At 43.9% G+C, this 24,729-nt stretch overlaps 1 protein-coding gene across 1 annotated transcript in view; it reads left to right on the top strand.

Moving 5' to 3' along the window:
- Positions 1–20,673, top strand: part of plcg1 (phospholipase C, gamma 1) — a gene marked incomplete at its 3' end in the record, with an annotated part of 28,638 nt that extends 7,965 nt beyond the window's left edge. Inside the window, exons 7-33 of the mRNA XM_080015314.1 lie at positions 95–178; positions 669–691; positions 795–864; positions 958–1,059; positions 2,252–2,370; positions 3,011–3,096; positions 6,325–6,445; positions 6,589–6,757; positions 6,881–7,003; positions 7,101–7,202; positions 7,748–7,935; positions 9,765–9,965; positions 10,693–10,812; positions 10,964–11,144; positions 12,598–12,675; positions 12,798–12,901; positions 15,546–15,639; positions 16,410–16,482; positions 17,429–17,592; positions 18,217–18,313; positions 18,434–18,658; positions 18,786–18,934; positions 19,116–19,230; positions 19,480–19,641; positions 19,756–19,844; positions 20,122–20,462; positions 20,631–20,673. Of these exons, the coding sequence (XP_079871440.1) occupies positions 95–178; positions 669–691; positions 795–864; positions 958–1,059; positions 2,252–2,370; positions 3,011–3,096; positions 6,325–6,445; positions 6,589–6,757; positions 6,881–7,003; positions 7,101–7,202; positions 7,748–7,935; positions 9,765–9,965; positions 10,693–10,812; positions 10,964–11,144; positions 12,598–12,675; positions 12,798–12,901; positions 15,546–15,639; positions 16,410–16,482; positions 17,429–17,592; positions 18,217–18,313; positions 18,434–18,658; positions 18,786–18,934; positions 19,116–19,230; positions 19,480–19,641; positions 19,756–19,844; positions 20,122–20,462; positions 20,631–20,673 (3,423 nt within the window). The remainder of the gene's footprint in view (positions 1–94; positions 179–668; positions 692–794; positions 865–957; positions 1,060–2,251; positions 2,371–3,010; positions 3,097–6,324; positions 6,446–6,588; positions 6,758–6,880; positions 7,004–7,100; positions 7,203–7,747; positions 7,936–9,764; positions 9,966–10,692; positions 10,813–10,963; positions 11,145–12,597; positions 12,676–12,797; positions 12,902–15,545; positions 15,640–16,409; positions 16,483–17,428; positions 17,593–18,216; positions 18,314–18,433; positions 18,659–18,785; positions 18,935–19,115; positions 19,231–19,479; positions 19,642–19,755; positions 19,845–20,121; positions 20,463–20,630) is intronic.
- Positions 20,674–24,729: the final 4,056 nt, after the last annotated feature.

Below are 24,729 nucleotides of genomic sequence, written 5' to 3'. Positions count from 1 at the left end.
TGACTTGGTTTCATGCGACGCCATCGCAGCTTCTCACCAACAGCTCCTTTCTCTTTCTTCCTGTTATTCTTTCTTTCCTATATGCCTCTCGCAGGACTCTGAGTTGCGGAATGGCGACGTGTCTTTCAGCCAATTCGCTCACCTCTACCGTAGTCTGATGTTCGACGCCCAGAAAAGTGTAAGTTCAGTCGACAAAACGGTTAAACGGCCGCTGTGCCTCTGCTTAAAAAAAGAGAAAGGGGAGGGGAAAAAAAAAAAAAAGACAAACCTCCCCGTGCTTCCATTTCATCTGGTGCACGGCCAACACCCCCGCCCCCTTCCCCCTATCTTGTCTGTTCTCAAATGGCTGCCTGATCAATACAGAGCCGTTGAAAACCCACCAAAGCCCTTTGGTGGAGGCCATTAGGACTCATGCACATCCACGCATACAAAGCCAGGCAGGCAGGCTGTCTGGCTGTCTGGGGCCGGATTAAATGGACGCCCCTCAGAGCCCCACCACCACCCCACCCCCATGACTAAGCACTGCCATGCCCCCACCCCACCCCACCCTACTCAAGGTGGATGCTTAGATCTCCGTACCAAATTTCCCGCTCGCCCAAATTTCATAGATTTTTGGTAATAAATGTCAAGATCTTTGGGTCTGACCTGTTTCTTTTGTGTTCTTTCAGATGGACATTCCGTTTCTACAGAGGTGGGTGAAGGACAGAGGCACACACCCTGTATACACAATGTCTCTGTTGTTGAATATATGTATTTCAAATTAAATTTACCATAACGTCATCGTCCTATGCCAGGTTCATTGACCGACTGGAACAGAGGATCTCTCTCGAGGAGTTCAAGAGCTTCCTTCTCGAGTCTCAGAAGGTGTGGATCTAAGACGCGAATGTTTCACCAGCGAGTCCTGGTTCTGGAGAGATGATGTTTTGAATATTTTTGCTTTCTATTCCTTAAACACAGGAACTGTGGGCCACAGACAACAACAAAGTTCACGAGTTTATGTTCAGCTACTTGAAAGACCCACTAAGAGAAGTGGAGCAGCCTTATTTCCACCAAGAGGAGGTACACACACACACACACTCACACACACACACAAACACACTTTTCCCTTCACTGTCTATCTCTCACAGCTTCTCACAGCCATTTTTCTGACGTTGTTAAAGGTTTTTAAACATGATTTTGGTGCTTTTTAAAAGAGAGACTTGTGTTAGTTTTGTGTTCCGATGCCCCTTCTGTGCATTCTGTGTGGGAAGGAGATGCATAGTCAAAATGGTTACAGATTGTCACAACTTCAGCTGAAAGTGCACCCACCCACAGACCATTCTAAAGAAAAAATATTGTTGTCGACTGTGGTGTGATGGTTCAGGAAAGCGTTTCTCCTGTGGTGACACCATAAAATCTTGATTGTAGAGAGGAAGCTGGGTTCCACCACTAATGTTTATGTGAGAGTTGATCGATTTTGGCATAATTTATACTTGTCTGCCGTGTTGGGGGAGAGAGCTTTCTGAGATTGGGTCACGAAATTAAAACTTAATTCTATGTAGTAGTATTTGATGGTCCATGTGGCCAAAACGAATGCGGAAAGACTTTGTCGAAATGCATCCTTTATTTCTTTGGTCCTCTGTACGGTCAATCGGCTCCATGCTTCTGTGCACGAACCTGTGTGATCTGCCATGCTACTGTTAAAGTGTGTGCGCGGGTGTGTGACTTACTAGGGCCTTAGTCTGAAAGGGGCAGATCTTGGTTGGGCAGCAAGCTGATGGAGGAAGGATTTGTCAAGTCATAGATACTCATGAGCTGAAACGGAGTTCTTCACATTCACATCAGAGGAAAAAAATAAACATCAGTTTGCTGTGGGTTCATTATTATACAGATCGGCCCAGTCACCGTTGAGCAGGGTCGTGGTACACCATCTCCCCCGCTCCCCATTAGGGCTCGGTGCTAAAAAAAATTGTTATTATGATAAAGCCAAATGCTGTCTTTAAGGTAACAGTAAAGTAATGCAGTTTTCTGGACTTCATGGTTGTTCTAGCTGTTACATCATTGCCTCTACCTGCTTAGTCATAATATCCACATTACTAATGATTGTTTCTCAAATATCTCTTATGTATCTTCGGTGTAAACCTAATTTCACTGTAAATTGAACTTTTGTGTTCAAACTGAATATATAAAAACATCCAGATCTATTAACAGCTTGTTGCTACCTGTTTTATTATGTTTATGGTGTATAATGGCCGCCCCCTCTCTCTTCTAGTTCCTGACCTACCTGTTCTCCAAAGAGAACACTATATGGGACGCCTCCCTGGACCAGGTTTGTCCTGATGACATGAACAACCCCCTGTCTCACTACTGGATATCTTCTTCCCACAACACGTAAGTGAAGAGAAGTAGGAAGGGAAGGGTGGCAGAGAGAGGGGTGGGGTTGGGGTAGGAGAGACCTTTATGCCTTGAAAATATATATGTTTTCAATTGAACAACAATTGAAATCCTTTGTAAGTAGGTCTTGGGAACTCTCAGACTCTGGCAGCTCTCCCTTTGCACTGCCTCCCCCCAGCCGGAAGGCCTTTTGAACTGACTTGAAAAATCCTCACGCATCAGATAAAACTGTATTATTTAACAATCACGCTTCACAATGAAAGCCGGTGCTCCATTCTGCGGGACAATTACATTTTCCTCCCATTGAAAAGTGTGTGAAAGGCTTGTTTTAAATGATAAACTTCATGTGCCAGTTACCAACAATACATACGGTGCAAAGAGGAACAAAAACTTCGACGTTGGTTTGATTGCGTTTGACTCGGCCTGATGAAACGAGTGTTTGCTCCTTGCAAAGACTCTTGTCCTGTAAAACCCCCCTTCTATCGGCCTCATCTGTGTGTTTGTAGAACCACAGTGGAAAATCGGTGTAAATGGTGCAGCCCCAGTCAGAGTCCTCTGACTGGAAGATTCCTCAGGTGTTTGTTTGTGTTCGCTGTGACGTGGGTGTGTGCTGTTTTTTTTTTTTTTTTATTTAAAGCTACCTGACGGGAGACCAGTTTTCCAGTGAGTCGTCTCTGGAGGCGTACTCGCGCTGTCTGAGGATGGGCTGCCGCTGCATTGAGTGTGAGTGCATTTACACACACTCAACCATTCATCGTGAAACAACTACACTTGTCAACATACTGACTTATCCTCTTCCCCCTCCCCCTCCTCCTCCCCTTCAGTGCTAAGTTTAATTTAACCACTTGTTTTTTTTTAGACTCATTCACTGTCATTGAGTCACTCTTACACAACAGTGAAGTATATTGTCAATATAACAAACCCTCGTAAGACAGGTTTCTATTGATGTAACACTTTGAGTGGACCAAAGGGTCATTATGTCATGCAGCTCGAGTAAATAAAGCTGATGTAAACCTGTGCTTCTTCCAGTTTAAAGGTTTCGAGCTTGTTCTGACTCTAGGTGAGGTGTATGTGTGAAACTAGGGAAATGGCATAAGCATACTGTAAATCTATCGCCGCAATTACAATACAACTACTACTAATAATAATTAAAAATATATCTGCAGGGTTCATTTTAGATGTGTTAGTGACAAATTACATTTTGAAGCGTTTACATCTGTGGTTACATCTGTGATTTATTACAATTTCAAAGATAAAGGTACTTTATGAATCCCCAAAGGGATTTCTAGAGTTGCAGCAGCAATGACATACATGACAAAACTCACATAATGTCCAAAAAATGTACATTTATAACACAAGATCTTTTTGAATCAAATTTTTTTTTTTTAGATTGTAGATTTCCGACAAGTTTCTACTACATGAATGCATCATTCATTCGCACTGTCGGGGTGGACTCTAAGTTGTTAGTTGTCTTAGTTGTCAGTTGTCACATTCTGTGGATTCAAGTTTTTTTGTGTCCAAATTTTAGTAGTTTTAGTAGTTTTAATTTTATTATTCCATGAAACTGTAAAATGTTTTCCATTATTTACAATTTTCATTATACTGTTTTTCCAATTCTTTCCGAGAATATGAAACTCATCATGCACTCGCCAATTTTGTATTTTACAACTACCTTGAATCCGGCAAAGTAAGGAGGAACACAACGGTGCATCTAACATGGGGTTATATCGAGATGTCTGTGACTTCCCGAGTCTAACGACACCTCAACCGTCTTCGTAGCTTTAGCGGTCCTCCTGTTCCGGACACTTTTAGCACGAGAAATTGAGAGAATAATAAAAATTCGAACAAATACAATAGGGGATCCATCCCTACATGATGGGCCTTTAAATATAGCTGCAGGCAGCAATACCCGGGGTCCAGTTTAGTCGTTTTAGGTACGTATTACAGTTATCCGGGTTCTGTGAAACACAGCACAAATGACAAAGTTAAAAACACTGTGGACCTACGTCTGGACCAATTAACGTGCACTTATGCATGTTGCTCTTCTGGCGTTCGGTTTAAATATCCCTTAAGAACGTTGTTTTAAGAATAATGATCTTTCCTCGATGACGCAGTGCGGACACAAACAAAAGGTCTGTTCTTCCAATGGTTCTTAGAACTTCCTGCGGTGCAGTGCAAAATCTTTTAATCAATTTGAAAAACTTATATTTTATAAAATGTTCTATATTTGAGAACATCTAACTTATAACCAAACGGATAAATAGGAATAAACACACAAAGAACTTTTTTATGGATTAAAAAAAAAATGTAAAAGATGATGTTTTGTTTTTGTTTTTCCCCCTGACCTCCACAGAGCGCATCATCACTCCCAAAAAAATGAGTTTTCCAAGTTTCCCATGAATGCAGCATGGCTTCCTGCTTGGAGAGCCGTGTCTGTGTCTAAACGCGAGTGTAAACAAACAAACACACATTTATAATGCCTCGTCGGACTTCTGCGCTTAATTTGGGGAGTTACTTAAATGTAGTGTAAAAGATAGTACAGGATAAATAATCAATGTTTTTTTGTTTAGTATACTTCGACACATCCGCTGCATAACTGCCATCCGAATGTGGTCAAAAAAGTCAAATAATGACCGATACCGGTCCGACTTTTATACAGATTCTATCACTATGTCGCAAATCAAAAGCAGAACTGCTTTACGACAATATGTGATACGTGATTTCATTATGAGTCACCGGGCTTGACGTTATCTGCGCGTGGGAACGAATGTCAACAAACATGGAGCAGAGTGGCTCTTAGCAGACAGCTTAACACGGAAGAGAAAAAAACCCCACGTCCCTCGTTTAAAACTTGCAACTTTCTAAACCCCAAATTGTGTTTGATGGACGTCTCAAATTGCACGACGGCACCATTCACGGATTACTACAAAATTTGGCCGTCTGCTACCGAGCCGCGACAACATAAGGTGAGGGAGACTACCGAGCCCGACCAAACGGCCTTTCTGTTGGCTGATTGCGTTTTTGTGTAATGGTTTCCATTCGAGTCATCGTGTCTTGAGTCAAGTCAGAAGTCTTTATCTTCCACTTCCGCTCGAGTCCCAAGTAATTCATTTTCTGTCAAATGAAGTTATGAGTCATCAAAACAGTGACTGGAGTCATCTTGGGTTTGGACGTATCCGCAATATAAAGGAATGAGTGGAAAGGAATATGAAGGAAAGCAGAAAGGAGTACGAAGCAGCTACGCTCCGTGCACGAAGGTCAATGACCCTTCTCCCCCCTCGGTGTCGTACTCGCAAGTAAGTGGCTGGAGGGAAACCACTTCCGAACGACCGAGCTTGAACTTCGGGTAACCATGTCACAACGTGGCCCTGCTCCTGAAACAAATTAAATTACGACAGTTTTTCCACAAACTTCTGGTCTGAACATACATCGGTATTGATGGTAGGGGATGGTAGCTCAGGCGGTAGAGCTGGTGGTCTAGTCATCTAAAGGTTGCTGGTTCGATCCCAGGCTCCTCCTGCTAGCATGCTGTAGTGTCCTTGAGCAAGACACTTAGCCCCTAATTGCTCCTGATGGCTGTGTCCATCGGTGTTTGAACAATTGTAAGTCGCTTTGGATAAAAGCGTCTGCCAAATGACTAAATGTAAATGTGATCAAACTGAACCCTCCCTGTGTGTTCTGCCGTCGTCGTGTTTCCGATGCTTTTACGCCGAGAAAAATGGGTGGCGGCTGGACCCCTAATCAATGATAATATAGCCTTTTTTTTTTTTTTTTTTATCATGTTGATAAAGGGCCTCACAAAGAACATAAGTAAAGTACATAAATCAGGAGCTTGGTTAAAATTTAAATCTAAAACAACCAGGTCAGATGCGCTGTCTGTGTGTGTCTGTGTGTGTCTGTGTGTGTCTGTGTGTGTGTGTGTGTCTGATGTTTCGGTTTCTGTATCTCCAGTGGACTGCTGGGATGGCCCAGATGGAATGCCAGTGATCTACCATGGACACACCCTGACGACAAAGATCAAGTTCTGCGATGTCCTGACGACCATCAAAGAGCACGCCTTTGTCACGTCAGAGTGAGTCTCTGAGGAGAGATAAAGAGCTTGCATGACTAACTTTGTTGTTGTTCTAGTCTGGGTGTTGTTAAAAAAAACTGCATCCCTTTCGCAACAATAGAGAATGTGACCCCGTCTTTGCCGTCGCTCGGTTTCTCCCGCAGCTATCCCATCACCCTCTCCATCGAGGACCACTGTAGCATAGTGCAGCAGAGGAACATGGCCACCTACTTCAAGAAGGTGTTTGGTGACATGCTGCTCACCAAAGCCGTGGACATCTCCGCCGACGGTCTGCCCTCTCCCAACCAGCTCAAGAGGAAGATCTTAATCAAGGTCAGAGGTCGCGAGAACGACAAACCTAAATGTTATTGCCGTGTGTTCCTATTCCTTTTTGCCCCCCTATCCACCTCCCCGTTTTCACAGTCCCGCCACCCCTTCCTCCTCCTCCTCCTACAGCATAAGAAGCTCGCTGAGGGCAGCGCCTACGAGGAGGTCTCCACCTCGACCCCCTACTCTGAGAACGACATCAGCAACTCCATCAAAAATGGCATCCTGTTTCTGGAGGACCCCATCAACCATGTGTGTACAAGGAACCTTCCATTGTCTTTACTGCTCATAGAATTAAATCACCGGGTGCGGAGCAAGGTCTGAAAAATCTTTTATTAATTTTTTTTAGGAGTGGTACCCTCACTTCTTTGTCCTGACCAGCAGTAAGATCTACTACTCGGAGGAGACATCCAGTAACCAGGGCAATGACGATGAGGAGGAGCACAGAGAGGTGAGGAGTCCTGACCAGCTCAAGTCAAGATGTAAAGAGCAGGGGAAATAAATAAATAAATAAATGAAAGAAGCCGTCACCACTTGGCTTAACCACTCCGCCTTGTCTGCCACACTTACTTTATTAGCGTACTTGTTCAATTTCTTCTGTAAATACCTTGTATATACATCTTCCTCAGGTCATTTTATTACAGCTGCAGTCACTTTAATGACAGCCGCTCTTTTTTTCTTACGTTTTTATTTTTAAACCATAAATCTGTCTGTCTGTCACTATTTTTTATTCTTTGCATTGTTGGGATTGGCTTGGAGATGAATCATTTAATTTCCAACATCACAACTATTTAATCCATTTATCAACTGAAATTATACTTTTTGTTTTGTATATTTTCTACTGATGGCCGGATTCATATTTTTGGATGCGAAAAAAATTATGCCAGAATAATATGATTTTATTGCTCGAAGGAGACTTGTCTTCACAGGATACAAAAGCGACCACGAGTGAAATCGCTTTTTATAAATATTTACATTATTCGTCCTCCCTCTCAGGTGTCCAACGGGATGGACCAGCACGTGACGGAGAAGTGGTTCCATGGAAAGCTGGGTGCGGGGCGGGACGGGCGGCAGATTGCTGAGCGGCTGCTGTCAGAGTACTGCCTGGAGACCGGAGCGCCCGACGGCTCCTTCCTGGTCCGGGAGAGTGAGACCTTCGTGGGCGACTACACGCTGTCGTTCTGGTACTGTGCCGGGAGGCTTTTTAAAATGTCTTGAAATATTTATCTTGTTTCCAGGAGTACGTAGCTACATGAGCTAATGGACTTTTGTAAAAGGGCTGAGAATTAAAAAATATTGTGGAATTATCTATATCGAGGCATTGTTTCCACAAAATCTTTTTATTTATTTATTTTCATTATCACCCAGCCTTATTTTATTGTGCTAAATATGAGATATTATCGTGTTGTGATAAACAATTTTTGTAGCGTAAATGATAGTGCTTAAGCTTAAAATTTTCAGGCTTTCTGGTTCAGGCTACCTTTGCAAAGACATAATGGGCCTCATTCACAAAGCTTTTCTTAAATTCTTCATTCTGTTGTTGTTGTTGTTGTTGGAAAAAGAGCTGATGAACAACCAATGAGGAATTTGGAAAGCATGCATAGCCCCTTTATTTCTGCATAATTCAGGTCCACCAGATGGTGACTGCTAAACTGGATCCACATGCCTCATGCCTATGGCTAGACTTCTGGGCGGTGTCTAAATAATCCATTGTGGAAAAGACCCAAGAAAAGGGAAGAGAAGAGAAACTCGGAATGGCATACTAGAATACTATTTACTACTCCAAATTAATATTTAGTGTGTGATAAACTATTATAAGGTGAAAAGTACCAGGATGTGCTATATCCGGTGAAATATCTTAATTTACAAACACTGCACACCACGCTGGCAAGTGTATCCCACAATGCATCATGAGCTAATGGTTTCAATTGGTGCACCGATATAACGAACAGGTCTGAGAATTCATCGTTTGTTTTTTTACTCGCACACTAGAGTACGCTGGATGATTGTACAAGCTTGTAGTAATACTTAGTACGCCACCACTCAGGATGCGCCAACGCTCTTTCTTCATGGCGCGTTTAAGCCAAATGCGCCAATAAAAAGCAAGAGCTCCGTTTAGGTGGCATGTTCTCTGGTCATTATAGATTGTTAATAATCCAGTTGGACAATCGTTTGTTCTACTGTAGTTGAAACCAACCTGCGGCTTGAGGGCTGGCACATGGCACAAATAAAGATTTGTACCAATGGTGATGGTAGCTCAGGAGGTAGAGCTGGTCATCTAGTAATCTGTAGGTTGCTGGTTGGATCCCAGGCTCCTCCTGCTAGCATGCTGTAGTGTCCTTGAGCAAGACACTTAACCCCTAATTGCTCCTGATGGCTGCGTCCGTCGGTGTTTGAATAATTGTAAGTCGCTTTGGATAAAAGCGTCTGCTAAATGCAATGTAATGTAAAAAGGTAATGTAATGTAATTTTTGCATTTACGTCTTTATTAAGCCTGTATTTATGAATTTTGTTCAGAATATTGGTCAAACATTAAGCTTTTGTGCCACGGTTGGCAAAACCTAGTCGGCCACCACTGGCCTGATGCCTTCCAGGATGCTTCCAAACAGACATACGTTTTGATCGTACCAAAGAACAAATGAAGATGTGTGCTGTGTTTGTGGAATGGTCCATAAGTACATTTCAGTTCACTATCAAACCTATCTCACGCGCAGTCTTTGTGAACACTCCAATTCGTGCGTAGTGGAGGGCGTCGGGCTCGAAGATCAATTGCGCCGAATGGCTTTGCGATCCGCATCGCTCTGCATTAGAGGATTCAGCCTGCCGTTAATCAATCCATATCATGTCAACCGCAACGCATGTATGTACTCAAAGGGTCGTGCGTTCAAGGTTAATATGGGAAATGGCGTCAATACTGATCCACAGTTCAGCGTAGGGCTTAAAATGATCTGGTCCGGAATAGGGAATAGCCCCAAAAACCTAAAGACAACCGATGTTATCTCTCCGGGTGCAGGCGCTCGGGGCGGGTGCAGCACTGCCGAATTCACTCTCGCCAGGAGGCGGGGAGCCCCAAGTTCTACCTGACCGACAACCTGGTGTTCGACACGCTCTTCGCGCTCATCACCCACTACCAGCAGGTGGCGCTGCGCTGCAACGAGTTTGAGATGAAGCTGACGGAGCCGGTGCCTCAGACAAACGCCCACGAGAGCAAGGAGTGAGTCCCCGAGAAGCCGGGCGTTCCCAAACATTTGAGATTAAAGAGGTGGTGGTAGTTCACAGATTTTATCCAGTGAGGAATATCCCCGTAACATCGCATCGTTTAAAACTTATGTGATCAATTTGACATTTATTATGCAATAGCACCAGCATACTGAAAGTAACTTATTTCATTTTGTGGTTTAGGATCGCAACGCTATACATAATATATTTTTCCACATTTTGTAATGACACATAATGTGGTGATTATTAGGTATTGTGGGGTTCCAACTTTTTGATCATGTAATAATTCAACGCATTATGTAATTTCACACATCAACATTGCTATCTTAATTTATATCAAATTTCACTTTTTTCTACATCCATCAAATTATTGTAGATTACTACAAAATGTGGCAAGAATTATTACGTGTTAAATTCAAGATGTTTATTACAAAATTTAGTGAGTTATTAAAAATGTGGGTGTTATTGCATGAGCAAACTCAGTGGCTAAGTTACCACATAATGCCTTTTAAAGAAGGGCCTTAATTATACATTTTCATGATTATCTCATCGATACCCTCTCCAACTCTTTTGAAAAATATATTTTAACTTGACATGTGGTTGTTACTGCTCTTTGTGTCTTTATTTATTTCTTTTTTATCAGATTCTACCTATTCAGTCAAAAAATAATTTCATATTTAAGGAATGTAAATGAACTTTCCCGTGTTGTGTTTGCGTGGCAGGTGGTACCATGCAAACCTGTCCAGGAGCCACGCCGAGAACATGTTGATGCGGGTTCCACGGGACGGGGCCTTCCTCGTCAGGAAAAGGACGGAGCCCAACTCATTTGCAATCTCTTTTCGGTCAGTACCTCCATTCCCATCACCGAATAAATGATGGCGTTTCCCTTCTACATCTCGGATATACATTATCATCTCAAATGTTTGGCATTATTTCCGATCCATGAAATGGAGACAGGGACTGATGTGTTATTTTTCGGGGACCCCTTCCCAGGGCTGAGGGTAAGATCAAGCACTGCCGCGTGCAGCAGGAGGGCCAGACGGTGGTGCTGGGCACGTCTGAATTTGACAGCCTGGTGGATCTGATCAGCTACTACGAGAAGCATCCGCTGTACCGCAAGATGAAGCTGCGGTACCCCATCAACGAGGACACGCTGGAGAAGATCGGCACTGCGGTGAGTGGCAGGGGAGCGTCTGTTACTTCTTATTCAGACGAAGCTGATTTTGGTTTTGTTGTTGTTGTTATTTTACTTGAAGAAATAAAATAGTTCCTCCACTTAATGCAACACTGTGTAACTTTTTTTTTTTAACTTTAAAATAACAGCTTCAAAATAATTTTGGTGCACTGACTTGTAATATGGAGAATGGCACCTCTTTCATTCCCACCCAAACCCCCAACGCTTGTTCTTGCACTATGTAACTTTGGCTTTACGGCACTATGTCACTTCCTTGATGTTTGGCTTCGGTAATTACAGTTTTTTTGCCTGGCAAAAATGATTAAAAATATATATATGTATTATAAACTTGCTGGTCAAAATCCGGTAACAATGCTCATACAAAACGTAGCCACACCACCTCCCTGACGGCGTGGATGAGACGGGCTAGTGATGTGCCCGGCCCCGTTACCTCAGCCGGCATGCGCCGGCCCTCACTTTTATTGCACCTCAGGGTTTGTTTCACCCTCTGACTCGCGGATGCAAGCTGATCTGCCAGGCTGAGCACATCTGGTACCTGGCCCCGTCCCTCTCCCAGCCTCTTTCCCCACGGCTCCCCCGGAGAAAAGGCTCCAGTGGAGACGTGGACTGAGTGCTCGCTGAAGCAGCGAGGTCCGTGCAAGGGCCGCTAACCTAGGTGTACATTATATTTGTATTTGTAACATAGACTGTTATTAAAACTTCACTGATAAGGTTAGAATTTGTCTGGTAAAATAATTTATTTATCGGTCACCAGACCAAGTTTTATGACAATATCCCAAATTGCCAAATCCCAAATACATACCAAAAGTTACAAAGTGCCGCTTTAACATTGTAATTATAATTAATTTAAAATTATAATGTGTAATTGCAGGACTGCCTCAGGAACTGACTTTTAAATTGGCTTTTGAGCAATGATGCAGACACATAAGAGCAGTGCAATGATTAGCACATTTCAATTATAATTGTACACAATTTATAAAAAAGCACTGTATCATCATCATTAGTACTGTATCAACATTTTTATATAAAGGTTCATTTATCATTATAAAATTTACCCTTTTCTATTTTTTATATTCATTATTTTATTCTAATTTATTTTTGATATTTTATTGTTTTTATTATTAATAGTATTAGTTATTTATTTCATATATTATTTCACTTACAATTATTTAATTGCAATCGTTATTTTACAAGGTTGGACTTATTGAGAGTTAAAGCACAATACAAACATACTACATTGACACCGTAAAATTCTGGCTGATGTCTCCTATTCTGTATGTTTTGTGGGCCTGTTTTCATTTTTTAGGTTGGCATCTGATATTCCTGTTTTTAGAAGCCGCATTGAAGCACATTTCAATGGACTTGATTGACGTGGTAGTGATTTACTGAATTGTGAATGAGCCTTATTGACGGCCAATCTGTTGTCAAACAGGAGCCAGACTACGGATCCCTGTACGAGGGGAGGAACCCGGGCTTCTACGTAGAGGCAAATCAAATGCCCACGTTCAAGGTGGGTGCTCAGTACGGAGGAGTCTACATATTTTTATATACAGTATATATTTTTTTCGTTACACACATCTTAAGCCGTCTATTTACTTGTGTGTTGATTGGCGTCTTCCCTGGTTTCCGCAGTGCACAGTGAGGGCCATGTACGAGTATAAGGCCCAGAGAGATGATGAGCTCTCCTTCACCAAGAACGCCATCATCTCTAATGTGGACAAGCAGGAGGGAGGATGGTGAGTGGAAGACAGAGGATTCAATCAGGACGTAATTAGGGGAGAGGAAACCATTGTAAGAAATGTGAATACTTTTCCATGTGACAAGGTCACATGTACTTTATCTGCCTAAAGATAACCACATACCATCATTAGTGGACTTGAGTAAATATATTAAATGGGGAAAAAGGTAAAACATGTTAAACCCCCCCAACCCCAAAAAACGTGTCTGTGTAAAGAAAATATAAATAAATCTAGCTGCACTCAGCAATACGTGGGGTCCAGGGTAGGTGGCCCTTTGTTAAAGTTCAGTGGGTGTGCTTTGGCTCTCTGCTCTGGTGTGTTTTGTGACTGCAGAAGTTTATTTTTTCCGGCTTGGTTACAATGTAATTCTATCTTTGGGCGGTGGGTTTTCTACACCGCAACAAACTGTGGTTATCATTCCGAAGTAGGTCTGCTGGTTTATGGCTTAAATGATAATCACAATTATTTTATTCAATATTGTGATAATATTATTATAATATTGTGACGCGATTACTTATCACGATTATTCATCCATTTTGGGGAACACAATTATTTTATTGCACTTTGTAAATCAACAGAAAACTGCCTTCACAAAAATAATGTGTTTTATAAACCTACTCAAATGTACAAATTTTTAAAGTGCGAGCCATCACCGGTGGATGCACGCGCGTTGAACGGATGACAATGTTTTACTAAACTATTACACAATAATGGACCGATCCGGATCAAACTTGGACGACGGCATGGCGGAACTGCCCCGAATGCACATTTTGTTCATCTTGTTTGGGAGTACAGCGGATCCATGAGATCCACAGACTACTGACGTCAGTTTTTCATGAACAAAAACAATAGGGCTCTCGCCCCTTCAGGGCTGCATCCCTAATCATTTTACTGCAATTCCCTCGATGACTCCAAGGGGCAGCGATCCAATTTGAGAACCCCTGGTTTTAAAGGAGCAATAGACAATCTTTTTGCTTTTAATTATCGCAGTTAATGTTGATTAAACAGTGTAATTGTGACAGAATAATGGCACCATCGGCAGTTAGATTGATTCACTATAAGCCTCCATATCACTATGCAATTGGACCGGCACCGGCTACGACCTCCCAGGAAAATGATGGATTTACAACAGTGCGTCACAGGAAGTGCGTCAACCAATGTGCAACCATTAACCAAAATGGTGTGCGATGGAGCAATCTACTCCAGGTAGCTCATAAACCCTTGAATATAAAAACGACTCATTGAAATCGGTTGAGAAATATAAATGTTATAGTGCTTTTGATCCAGAAAAACCACAGCTCCCCCGTTTACTTGTCTTTGTTAACGGGCCAGTCTTGCCTGTTCCTGTATGGCGGCGACGTTGACGTATCGCAGCAACGATCCGAAGCAGTCAATGCAGCGTCTTATGTGTATATACACTACTCACAAAAAGTTAGGGATATTTGGCTTTCGGGTGAAATTTATGGAAATGTAAAAAGTTGATATTATATCATGAAAGTAGGGCATTTAAGTAGAAGCATGCAATGGTGATTTCCTCATCTCAAACAATTTATTGAAACAAAAGCCAACAACAGTGGTGGGTTTACCACAACAAAAAATGTCAATATCTCAATAACTTGTCATGTTCCCTTGAGCATCAATTACAGCTTGACAACGACGTCTCATGCTGTTCACAAGTCGACTTATTGTCTGCTGAGGCGTGGACCCCCACTCTTCTTGAAGCGCGGCCCTCAGGTCATTGAGGTTCCGGGGTACAGAGTTAGGAGCTTCTACACGGCCACTCAGCTGATCCCATAGGTTTTCTATGGGATTCAGGTCTGGAGAAAGTGCAGGCCACTCCAATGGAGGTACCCCAGTCTCCAGCAGCCGTTCTCTAATGATGCGACCTCGATGAGCTGGAGCATTGTCGTTCATGAAGATGAAATTAGGCCTGTGTTGTTCAGGCAGGGGCACAATGACTGGATTAATGATGTTATTCAGGTAGTATGGGCTTGTCACTGTACCATTCACAAAGTGTAGGGCACTTCTGTATTGACTAGACACACCTGCCCACACTGTAACACCACCACCACCAAAGCTCGTCCGGTGACAACAGTGGCTGACGCATAGCGCTCTCCTTGACGTCTCCGACATCGTTGCCGGCCATCATTTCTGCTCAACGTGAATCGACTTTCATCAGAGAACAGCGCTGAGGCCACTGGTCCCTCGTCCAGTGTAAATGCTCCCTGGCCCATGCAAGACGATGATGGCTGTGCCTGGTGGTGTGGTCAGGTACCCTTGCAGGTCGTCTAGCACGCAGACCACGCTGATGTAAACGGTTTCGAATGGTCTGATGTGAAGCTTGGGTGCCTCTCACCTCCCTTAAATGTGCCTGGAGTTGAGTGGCATTCATCATCCGGTTCCGCAGGGCACTGTTCACAATGAAGCGCTCATCAGTGTGGGATGTGGCCAAAGTACGTCCACTTCTAACATTTTGGCAAAATATTAACGATTCAATAAAAACAAAAGATTTGATTAAAAATAAATAAAATGATTTTAACAGAATTGAATCCAGTGTATTACAAATTTTGATAATTGCATTACTATATTCAGGATAATGGTATTCATTATCGCGTGTTTTTCAATTTTTTTTTCCTCCCAGGTGGAAAGGTGACTGTGGAGGGAAGAAGCAGCTGTGGTTCCCCGCCAACTACGTGGAAGAGATCAGTCCGTCAGCTGTGGAGCCGGACAGAACTGTGAGGCTCCGTGTTGTATGCTGCAAGTCTCAACATTTGAGTCTCTATCTTGTGGTCTCCCTGACGACAAGCGATATCACATGTACGATAAAATAGTTCCATTGTGCTCAGTAAGAAAGCGTGGATTCAGTGACTTAATGGAACACGTTTTGCCGGATTTAAAGGACCATAGCGTTCTTTATTTTCCGTGAACACTATGGTGAGAAGCCTGAAATCTATACTGTTGTCTCGCTAACAACTATATTAGCACATATTTGTTTGTTTTTTTTAAAGCTAGTTAATTTTGCCATATATTTTTTTCTATTTTCCTTTTGAAAAGGGCGAAGTGCCATTGTGGAAACACCAACATGGAATTAACAAATACAAATTATGATCAAATGAATCAATAAAACTGGAAAATGGGTTAGGGGTAAATGTAAAATATGTGCGCTGACTTGTAAACAGGCAAACACAAAATTTGACAGTGACACGGTCCTTTTACGCCACAATACGAAGCCAGTTTTTTTTCGTTAAATTAGGCCTCGAGAAGTACCTGTGTCTGTTTATACTCCAGTGATAAATATCTGTCACCAAAGTCCCCTGAATACAATTAACCCATCTTTTAGAAAAGAATGAACTTAATCTGAGGTTTCCAGCCGATTGGTCACTCTAAGCGTCCTCACAACATCTCTTTGTTTGCCACGTTAGTGGACACAATGGAGGAGAAAAAAACCCCACAAAATGTAACTTGGTTTTGCACTCGGCTCCTTGTCGTCCTTCCACTCGTCCAGCAGGAGATGACTGAGAACAGCCCTCTGGGAGATCTGTTGAGGGGAAGTGTGGACGTGTCTTCCTGTCAGATCGGTGAGTAGCCACGCCCCTTCCTGTGCTGCTGCGGCGCATGCCGTCACCTTGCTAGAGAGCAAGGTGTTTCTTTCTTGTGTTTTCTTTTTTCAGATCACACACTTTTTTTTTTTTTTTTAACAATCGTTTCGGTTGCCTGTTGCTTTTCGCTCCCCTATAATTAACTCTTCCATCTTTTGTTTTTGTCATTGTTTTCGACGCCCCCTCAGCTGTATCTACAATCTGTTGACACGTAATCCAGTCAATAACTCCCCTGCAGCACTTTGGCCCCTTGGTGTCGATACTCAGCCTGGCTCTCTGGCGCTATCTAGTGGCCAGGGAAGGACTAACTCATATGAATAATAACTGAATTATATCCCATGCCTTCTCCTTCGACTGCTTTCATATTAAGCGTATTTTTGACACGTTGTTTTTTTCGAAAATGAATTAATATATCTTTATAATGCTAGAATTTTGACTGTAGTACATTTTAATGCAAAATGACATTTTGTTCAGATGGGGAGGAAATAAAATCTCCATTTTAAAGTAAGTCAGGCTGGGGCAGCCAGGCTCATGATATTTTAGTTGACGGTTCATCGTCATTATAATATACATAGCAAATACTTGCGATTAACAGTTTAATTGTCTTTTGTTTGTTCATTTTATGCCACTATCATAGCGGAGGCCTATAATGGCATAATAATACACATACTACCAAAACATTTATTGGTTTTGAATATTGGAATATAGAAATTCACATAGAGGGTTCATTTTCCTGAATCCACCTGATGGAAAATGTTTGATTGATGATGAATGTTTTGTTTTCACATTTATGGCAAAATTTATAACATTGGTTTCAAATTCCCATGAAAAAAATTTTTGTGACCAGGCATTCATCATCCTAAATCTAGTAAGGTTAACCTCGTCTTAACTTGTTCCCCTCTCCCTCGCTGTGGTCCTCCCGTAGTCGTGCGGCCGGATGGTAAGGGCAGCCGGCCTCACGTCTTCTCCCTGGTGCCGGCTACGTCCCCCCGGGCGGGCCAGGTGCTGGACATCGCTGCCAGCAGCCAGGAGGAGCTGAAGGAGTGGGTGCTGAAGATCCGTGAAGTCACCATGACGTCTGAGGCCAAGGTAAGAGAACATGGGCGGACGGAAAATGATTGCATCTGACCTCACGCCGGGCTTTGTTGTCGCCCTTCAAGCCGACGCACGTTGTTGCTTTACGTACACTGGCTCATTCATCAAGCCCTGCTTTCTTTGGGGTGGTGGGGTGTGGAGGTTTGGTCAAGCAGTGATATTTTTCGGACCACGTTGTCTCCTCCCGTTTGTTACCGAGCTGCCGGGTCAAAGGTCGAGCCTTTAAGCAACGTGATTTCCTGTGGCTGCTGAGGCTGGTCAGCAAATTCAGTAATATAGTTTTATCATCTTTCAGCTGTCTTGTGTTGTCAATAAATTGAAAACTCGTGATGTCATGGTTCAGTTTTGTATTTGATGAAAATAAATCAAATTATTTTATTTATGTAACTTATTATTTAACTATGAGTCGCCAGAAACAATGTTGTTTTACTGGAAAAACTAGAAGTTCCCACATATCTCAATTTACTGAATATATGTTGGATTCTGATTTCGATTTTTATATTGATAAACAGATATCAAATTGTATTTTAACAAGATTGATGGTCATCATAACCGGTTATTCCACATCAACCCCGCTGCTCCGGCCGCATGTGAAATGCTGTGTTTCTCCGCTCTCAGCTGGAGGAGGGGAAGATGATGGAGAGGAGGAAGAAGATTGCACTGGAACTCTCTGACCTGGTCATCTACTGCAGGCCTGTGCCTTTTGACGAAGACAGTAAGGACCTGGCACCCCCCCCACACACACACACACACACACCAACACAGTAGGATCGAGACAACGCGGAGATGGCTCCTTTAACTGTGTCTTGCATTCTCACCTGACGCCCTTTCCCAGAAATCGGCACGGAGCGAGCCTGTTTTCGAGACATGTCGTCCTTCCCCGAGACCAAGGCGGAGAAGTACGTCAACAAGATCAAGGGGAAGAAGTTCCTGCAGTACAACCGGCTGCAGCTGTCCAGGATCTACCCCAGGGGCCAGAGGCTCGACTCCTCCAACTACGACCCACTGCCCATGTGGCTGTGCGGGTCCCAGCTGGTCGCCCTCAACTTTCAAACTGCAGGTAGGCCCCCCCCCCCCCCCCCCCCCCCCCCCCCATTTTTTTTTTTAGGCCAGTAGGGAGGTGACTTTATTAGTTTTTGCTGGAGGCTGCTGGGTAAACTCCCCTTACTTTTATCTCCCGCTCCCAGACAAGCCCATGCAGATGAACCAGGCGCTGTTCATGTTGAACGGGCGGAGTGGCTACGTCCTGCAGCCGCCCATCATGAGGGACGAATACTTTGACCCCTTCGACAGACTCACGCTGCGAGGCCTGGAGCCCGTCACCATAGAGATAGAGGTAGAGAGGGTGGTGCTGTCCTAAAGGAAGCAGGGAGCTGGGTTAAAAAAAAATCATAATTAATTTAAAAAATACTCCTGATTTTGTTTTTGATTTGGAAGTGATGTGGCAATTTACACACACACACACACACACACACACACACACACACAACTGTGTACTGATGAATTTGTCCTTCCAGGTTTTGGGGGCACGCCACCTTCCCAAGCACGGGCGCGGCATCGTGAGTCCGCTGATCGAGATCGAGGTCTGCGGAGCAGAGTACGACAGTACCAAGCAAAAGACTGACTCTGGAGGTGAGGCGCTCGGTGGACACGTCCACTCATATGATTTCCTATCTAGTCATAGAAAAACAGGAAGTTGTACAAAGAGCCCAGCGAGTACGGGAGCGTAAAGGGAAAAACATTCTGTCATATGTTACAGAGTTGAAATGTCGTGGCAGCAGATTTGGTGGAATGGTTTCTCCTTATGCCTCGTCCTGGGACATTTTTTAGAATTATTATTATTATTATTTTTTTAACATTTTCTCTCTCTATTCCCAACAGCTGATAACGGCCTGAACCCCACGTGGCCTCGAAAGGCGTTCCGTTTCACCGTTGGCAACTCGGCCTTCGCCTTCCTGCGCTTCGTGGTGAACGACATCGACATGTTCAACGACCCCAACTTCGTGGCTCAGGCCACCTTCCCCATCAACGGCCTCCAGACAGGTGAGCTGCCCCTCGCCCAGGCACCCTTTGGGAATCCGGGATCCGGGAAATGCACGGCGGGGTGCAAATTGTTACCCAGCTCAACCGTGTCTCCTTCTTCTTTTTTTTCCCCAGGTTATCGGTCTGTTCCTTTGAAGAACAGCTACAACGAGGACCTGGAGCTGGCCTCTCTGCTGGTCCACATCGACATCGTCAGGGGCAGGGTGAGTCCTGGTCTCTGAGATATACCTTGAAATACCCCGGCTCAGAGGCTTTAGCCCTTTACCGAACAGAAATAGCACCATATGTTGGGGTGCGCCGTCCTTTTATACGTGCAGTGTGGTGTGTCGGTGCACCGGTATGTGTCTTGGTAAAACGTGTACGTACCCCACAAGAGTTTCTATACTGTCCAGAGTGTTAGCACGACTGGCCATGTCCTGTAATACTGCCACCTTCCAGAAAGGGCTCTAGACTGAGCATATGTGTATTCGTCCGCGGCAGGACGAGAACGGGGAAGTTCTCTCGCCCTTCCTGGGTGCCGGGGCCTCGCCGGTGTCGGTCGTGGCCCAGACGGGGCGCGAGCGCCTGGTGGACTCGGGCTCAACATCCTCAGCCTCTTCCACCGTGTCGCCGCTGCCGCAGTCCCCGGCCCAGGCCACGTCCACGGCCCAGGCCATGGCCATGGCCACGGCCACGGCCACGGCCACGGCCACGGCCACGGCAACGGCCCCGGCCCCGGCCACGGCCCAGGCCCAGGCCCAGGCCTACAGGGGCAGGGAGGGCTCCTTCGACACCCGCTACCAGTCCCCCCTGGAGGACTTCAGAGTGTCGCAGGAGGCGCTGTTGGACCACATGGACCCCCAGAACAGAAGGTGTGTGTGTGTGTGTGTGTGTGTACATATAATTGTGAATTTGAAGTTCTTAGCGCCATCGTTCATGCCCGGGCTTTTGTGCCATTGTTGCGGTAAAACGTTCTAGAGTTTTTCCTTCTCCCTTTGTCCAAACCTCAGGATGATGCGGAGGACCAGAGTGGGCGGGGAGAACCGCGTGTAGGTCCGGTCCAATCAGGATGAGTTTCTCTGCGCCCCCCCCTCCCCCCCAACCCCCCATCCCTCCTCCCATCCTCCCAGTTGCCTCTCTCCGTACCGATGATGTCAGTGACTGCTGTGAACACTGTTTCCATGGAAACGCCACCACCGCTTTGGCCTATATTTCAGGCAGCCTTCCCTCCCTCTCTCCCTCCCTTCTCCTTCCACCTCCCCTCATCCATTCCCTCCGGTCTCCTCCACCTCCTCCACCCGCCCGGAGAGATGGAGGAGTGCCCAGGACATCGGAACAGGGAGCCAAAGGGAAGCTGTCGCTTGCGGACAGGAAGGAGAAATGGACGTCGACGACACGAGAACAAAAATCACGGCTGAGAAGTTCCAACCGTCGAGCGAGTGTCTCTGAGACGTTTTTTTTGTTTTTTTTCCTTTTTTGTTTTGTTTTTTGTTTTGACTTACGGCGAGTGCAACAGTTGCTTTATTTAGAGGCAAAGAGGGAAAGAGAGCTGTAAAAATGTATAATTTTAAAACTGTTTCCAGGTTAAGGTGTTAAGTTTCTTTGCTCCCCTCTCTGGAGTACATCAATATATATATATACATACATATATATATATATATATATATATTTATTCCTGAAGTGCTGTTGGCCAGAAGCCAGCAGCAGCTGACCTGCTCTCAAAGAGCTCCCGTCACCATGTTTTTAATTATTATTATTATTATTTAAACTTTTAAGTATTCATAATGTGACTTCTTTTTTCAATGTATGTGTAAAACACGAGGGCTCTCTTTGACTATTTTTATGCCTCTCTCACACTCACACACACACACACACACACACACACACACACACACACACACACACACACACACACACACCTTTAAACCTGGAGAGTTGGTTCCTTTGTTTTCAGAAGCATTAGGAAGAAGTCATCGCCTGTTTGTGTCTAAAGCTGTGTGAGAGCAGGCAGCACCACACGCGTCATCTGCATTGAAACATAATTAGCCTAAGTTTTGTTCTCTTCCCGTCTTTTTTTAAATTGCTATTCCATCATATTTTCTTATTTTTCCATTTTGTTTCATTGCGCACTTACATTCCGAAAGCTGCGTGTTATTCCATTCCCTGCATTGCAGGTGCCTTTACCAGTCAGAGCGACAGATTTAGTCTCATTCCTTCATGAAGATGTCTTTGCAGCTGCTATTCCCCGTGTTTAGCGGCAGGATCAGGGTTATAAGAGATGAATGACTGTCTTTATTTCATCCACATTAGTGCTATTTGTTTATTTCCATTTTAGATTTTGGGACACATTATCCTCCATTGTGTTTACAGGGGGTTAGAAAAGCCAACCATTGCATGCTTCTAGTTTTGTTCTTTCAACTTTTTTTAATTTTTTTTATTGAATACATAATAAAATTTCCATCAAACCTCCAAAGGGCTGCATGGTTAATAAACCTGATTACTTTACTGGATATGGACATTAAAATGAATAATCCGAATTGAACAAAATGGCTTGTACTGCACTTTTCAATCTCATCAATGAGAGCGGGTATTTAGAACTTTTTTTTTTTTTTTTTTTTTTACATTTTTTGGGGAAATGGTAATGTTCTATGATGACTATGGAAACTAACACCATGACCTTTACAATTGTACACGATTAATCATGCAGTCCTGGATTCCCAGTGGGTTTTTTTTTTATTGAATGTTGTGTAAATGTCTCTTAAGTCTTAGACAAGCATAATCCCCTTATTCAATGTTGGATTTGTCAAAGCATTACTATCCCTATAACAGTCAAAGCCATACATTTTTAATGAAAATGGACACCTTTAACCAATCAGTTTTTAACTCCGTGGATATCTGGAAGATGTGTTTTGATTTGAAGGGATGTCTGTCTATAGTGATTTAAATGTCTTCAGCTGAAGCCTCTGTCAAACTTTGTTTTTGGTCACAAGTCAACACCATTGCCTTTTGTTTGATTGGGGCGAATAATGCAAATGAAAATGAGCATTTTTGACTGAATGACTGCCAAATAGGATGTTTTCATTTGCCAGTACAAGGCAAAATAAAAGCCTACATGCCATACAAGGTCTTTTGCTAAAACTGCGACGTGAGGAACCTTTTGTTTTTCCTTTGGCATTTTAGGAAAATGTTTATCCACAAAAATGTTGAGCTGTGCAAAGACCTGAGTTTCACTGCCATTAAGAATACATATGTGAGTTCACATGCATTCCCCAAAGATTGGTAGAAATAAATGGGTAAAATGGGGGTTTAGGGAGAGGGTCTTAAGTCGAATGTCAAATTCAGGCCCCGACGACCCAAACTCAGATCGCTCTGGTGCAAAGCGTACGTTGGTCTAATTTGGAAATGTCAATGAATCCACATCTGAAAGCGGAATTTGAGAATTAAGTCTCTCAACCTTGCAGCTACTTGTCTTTTTTTTTTTCTGGTCATCAAACACCAGCGCTTACAGACTGGACCTTAAGGGAACCACCAAAAAGCTTGTACTGAGAAACGACCCAATCGTCTCTACACGTTTCCTCCAAATCGAGTGTTTCGGTTTCCCGCTACGAGATTTAAAAAAAAAATTTTTTTTTCCCATAAACGTATTGACCGTGTGACTCGTCCTAGTCAGAGTGTTTCACCACCAAGACACTCCGAAGCCATACGGTATGAATTACTTAAGGTGAAAGCGGGGGCAAAATGTGTTGCACGATGTTGTATTTGCACCCGTAATTCCTCCCCCTCTCACATTATCAGAGCCCCCTCCTCCTCCACGGTCAATGCCTGGTCTGTGTTGTGGAGTTTCCCCTCCATCGCTGCAGAGCTCCTTCTGCTGACCTGTCTGCTGATGTCAATGTGCCTCTGTCTGTGTCTATGTACACATTACTTTATAGCCACATTATTTACATTCAGTCCCAATGTGTTTGGGATCCGGTGTCGCTTGTTTTGATTTTTATTTTATTTTGTCGTTTGTCTACATTTCTGTTACTGATTGTCTCATATACAAACGCCTTTCTGTAACGTGCCTAAGCTATGGAGAAGATAAGTATTCATTTTAATTTTGCCTTTCATATGAAACATATTCAAGCCTGAAAATTAAATAAAGTACTTATTCAACTAATGACTGGACTTTTGTCTTAATGTTAATGTATAACAGTAGGGGGCCTTGCGATGTAGACAAACAAATCAGTATGTTAAATTTTTTATTTTGCAAATAACATCTGTAAAAATTACACGTCAGGCCTAGGTATGTTCCATAAAAACAAACATACATACACGTCAATGACGTAAAGAAGCACTTGATGCTAAAACACAAACATTTTATAGTCCAATGTTTCCTTGTTTTCTTTCTGTTCGGATAGAAGCAGGGTGCTTGCCCTTACGGGACAGAATTCCAGACTTCCCCCCCCCATGATGTAACAAATACATTTTAATGTCATCTTGAACAATGCCTATACAACAAAGTACCAAAAGGAAGTGTACAGAGATTAAGAATGAAACTGGAAAAAAAAAAAAAATGGCCGATCGTCGGTCGGTCGTTGATCTCACATGATGTCGTACGAAAAGACTCGCTAGCACATTCAGGGGCAGGGCGAGGAGGGTGGGGGATCAACCGCAAGCGTGTAACCAAAGTGGATGAGTGCATGTCTGCGGAGATCTGGATGCACTGGGACTCGCACGCAGGTGAGGGGGGTCCGTTTGACTCTTTAGGCCTGGGCAAGCACCCTGTCACAAAGAGCTGTGCAGGCGGCTTCACAACCCCGGCCAGACGTCCGCTTGAACGCAGCGACCGAGCCACGTTTCGGGTTGGCTTGGCCCGATATCTGACCCGTCGCGATTTTGAAAACACCCCGACGTCCATTTCTTCCCCACCACAGCCTTACTTCTGACCACGCCCACCCCACCACCGCCGCCGCCGCCAGCACCCCACCCCCGTAATCCAGCCAGACCCCGCTCCTCTCGTCCTCCCACTGCTGCAGGCAGGCGGAACAAACGCGGCAGAAAAAAAACGCAGCCAGTCCTCCCCCGCCGGCCCCCGCCCCCCCCCCCCACCCCCCTCTCTCTCCCTCT

The sequence above is a fragment of the Zeus faber genome (assembly GCF_960531495.2).
Source record: "Zeus faber genome assembly, chromosome: 15".
Taxonomy (NCBI): domain Eukaryota; kingdom Metazoa; phylum Chordata; class Actinopteri; order Zeiformes; family Zeidae; genus Zeus; species Zeus faber.
Note: the sequence above shows the minus strand (reverse complement) of the source record. Positions and strands in the feature narration are given on the sequence as shown.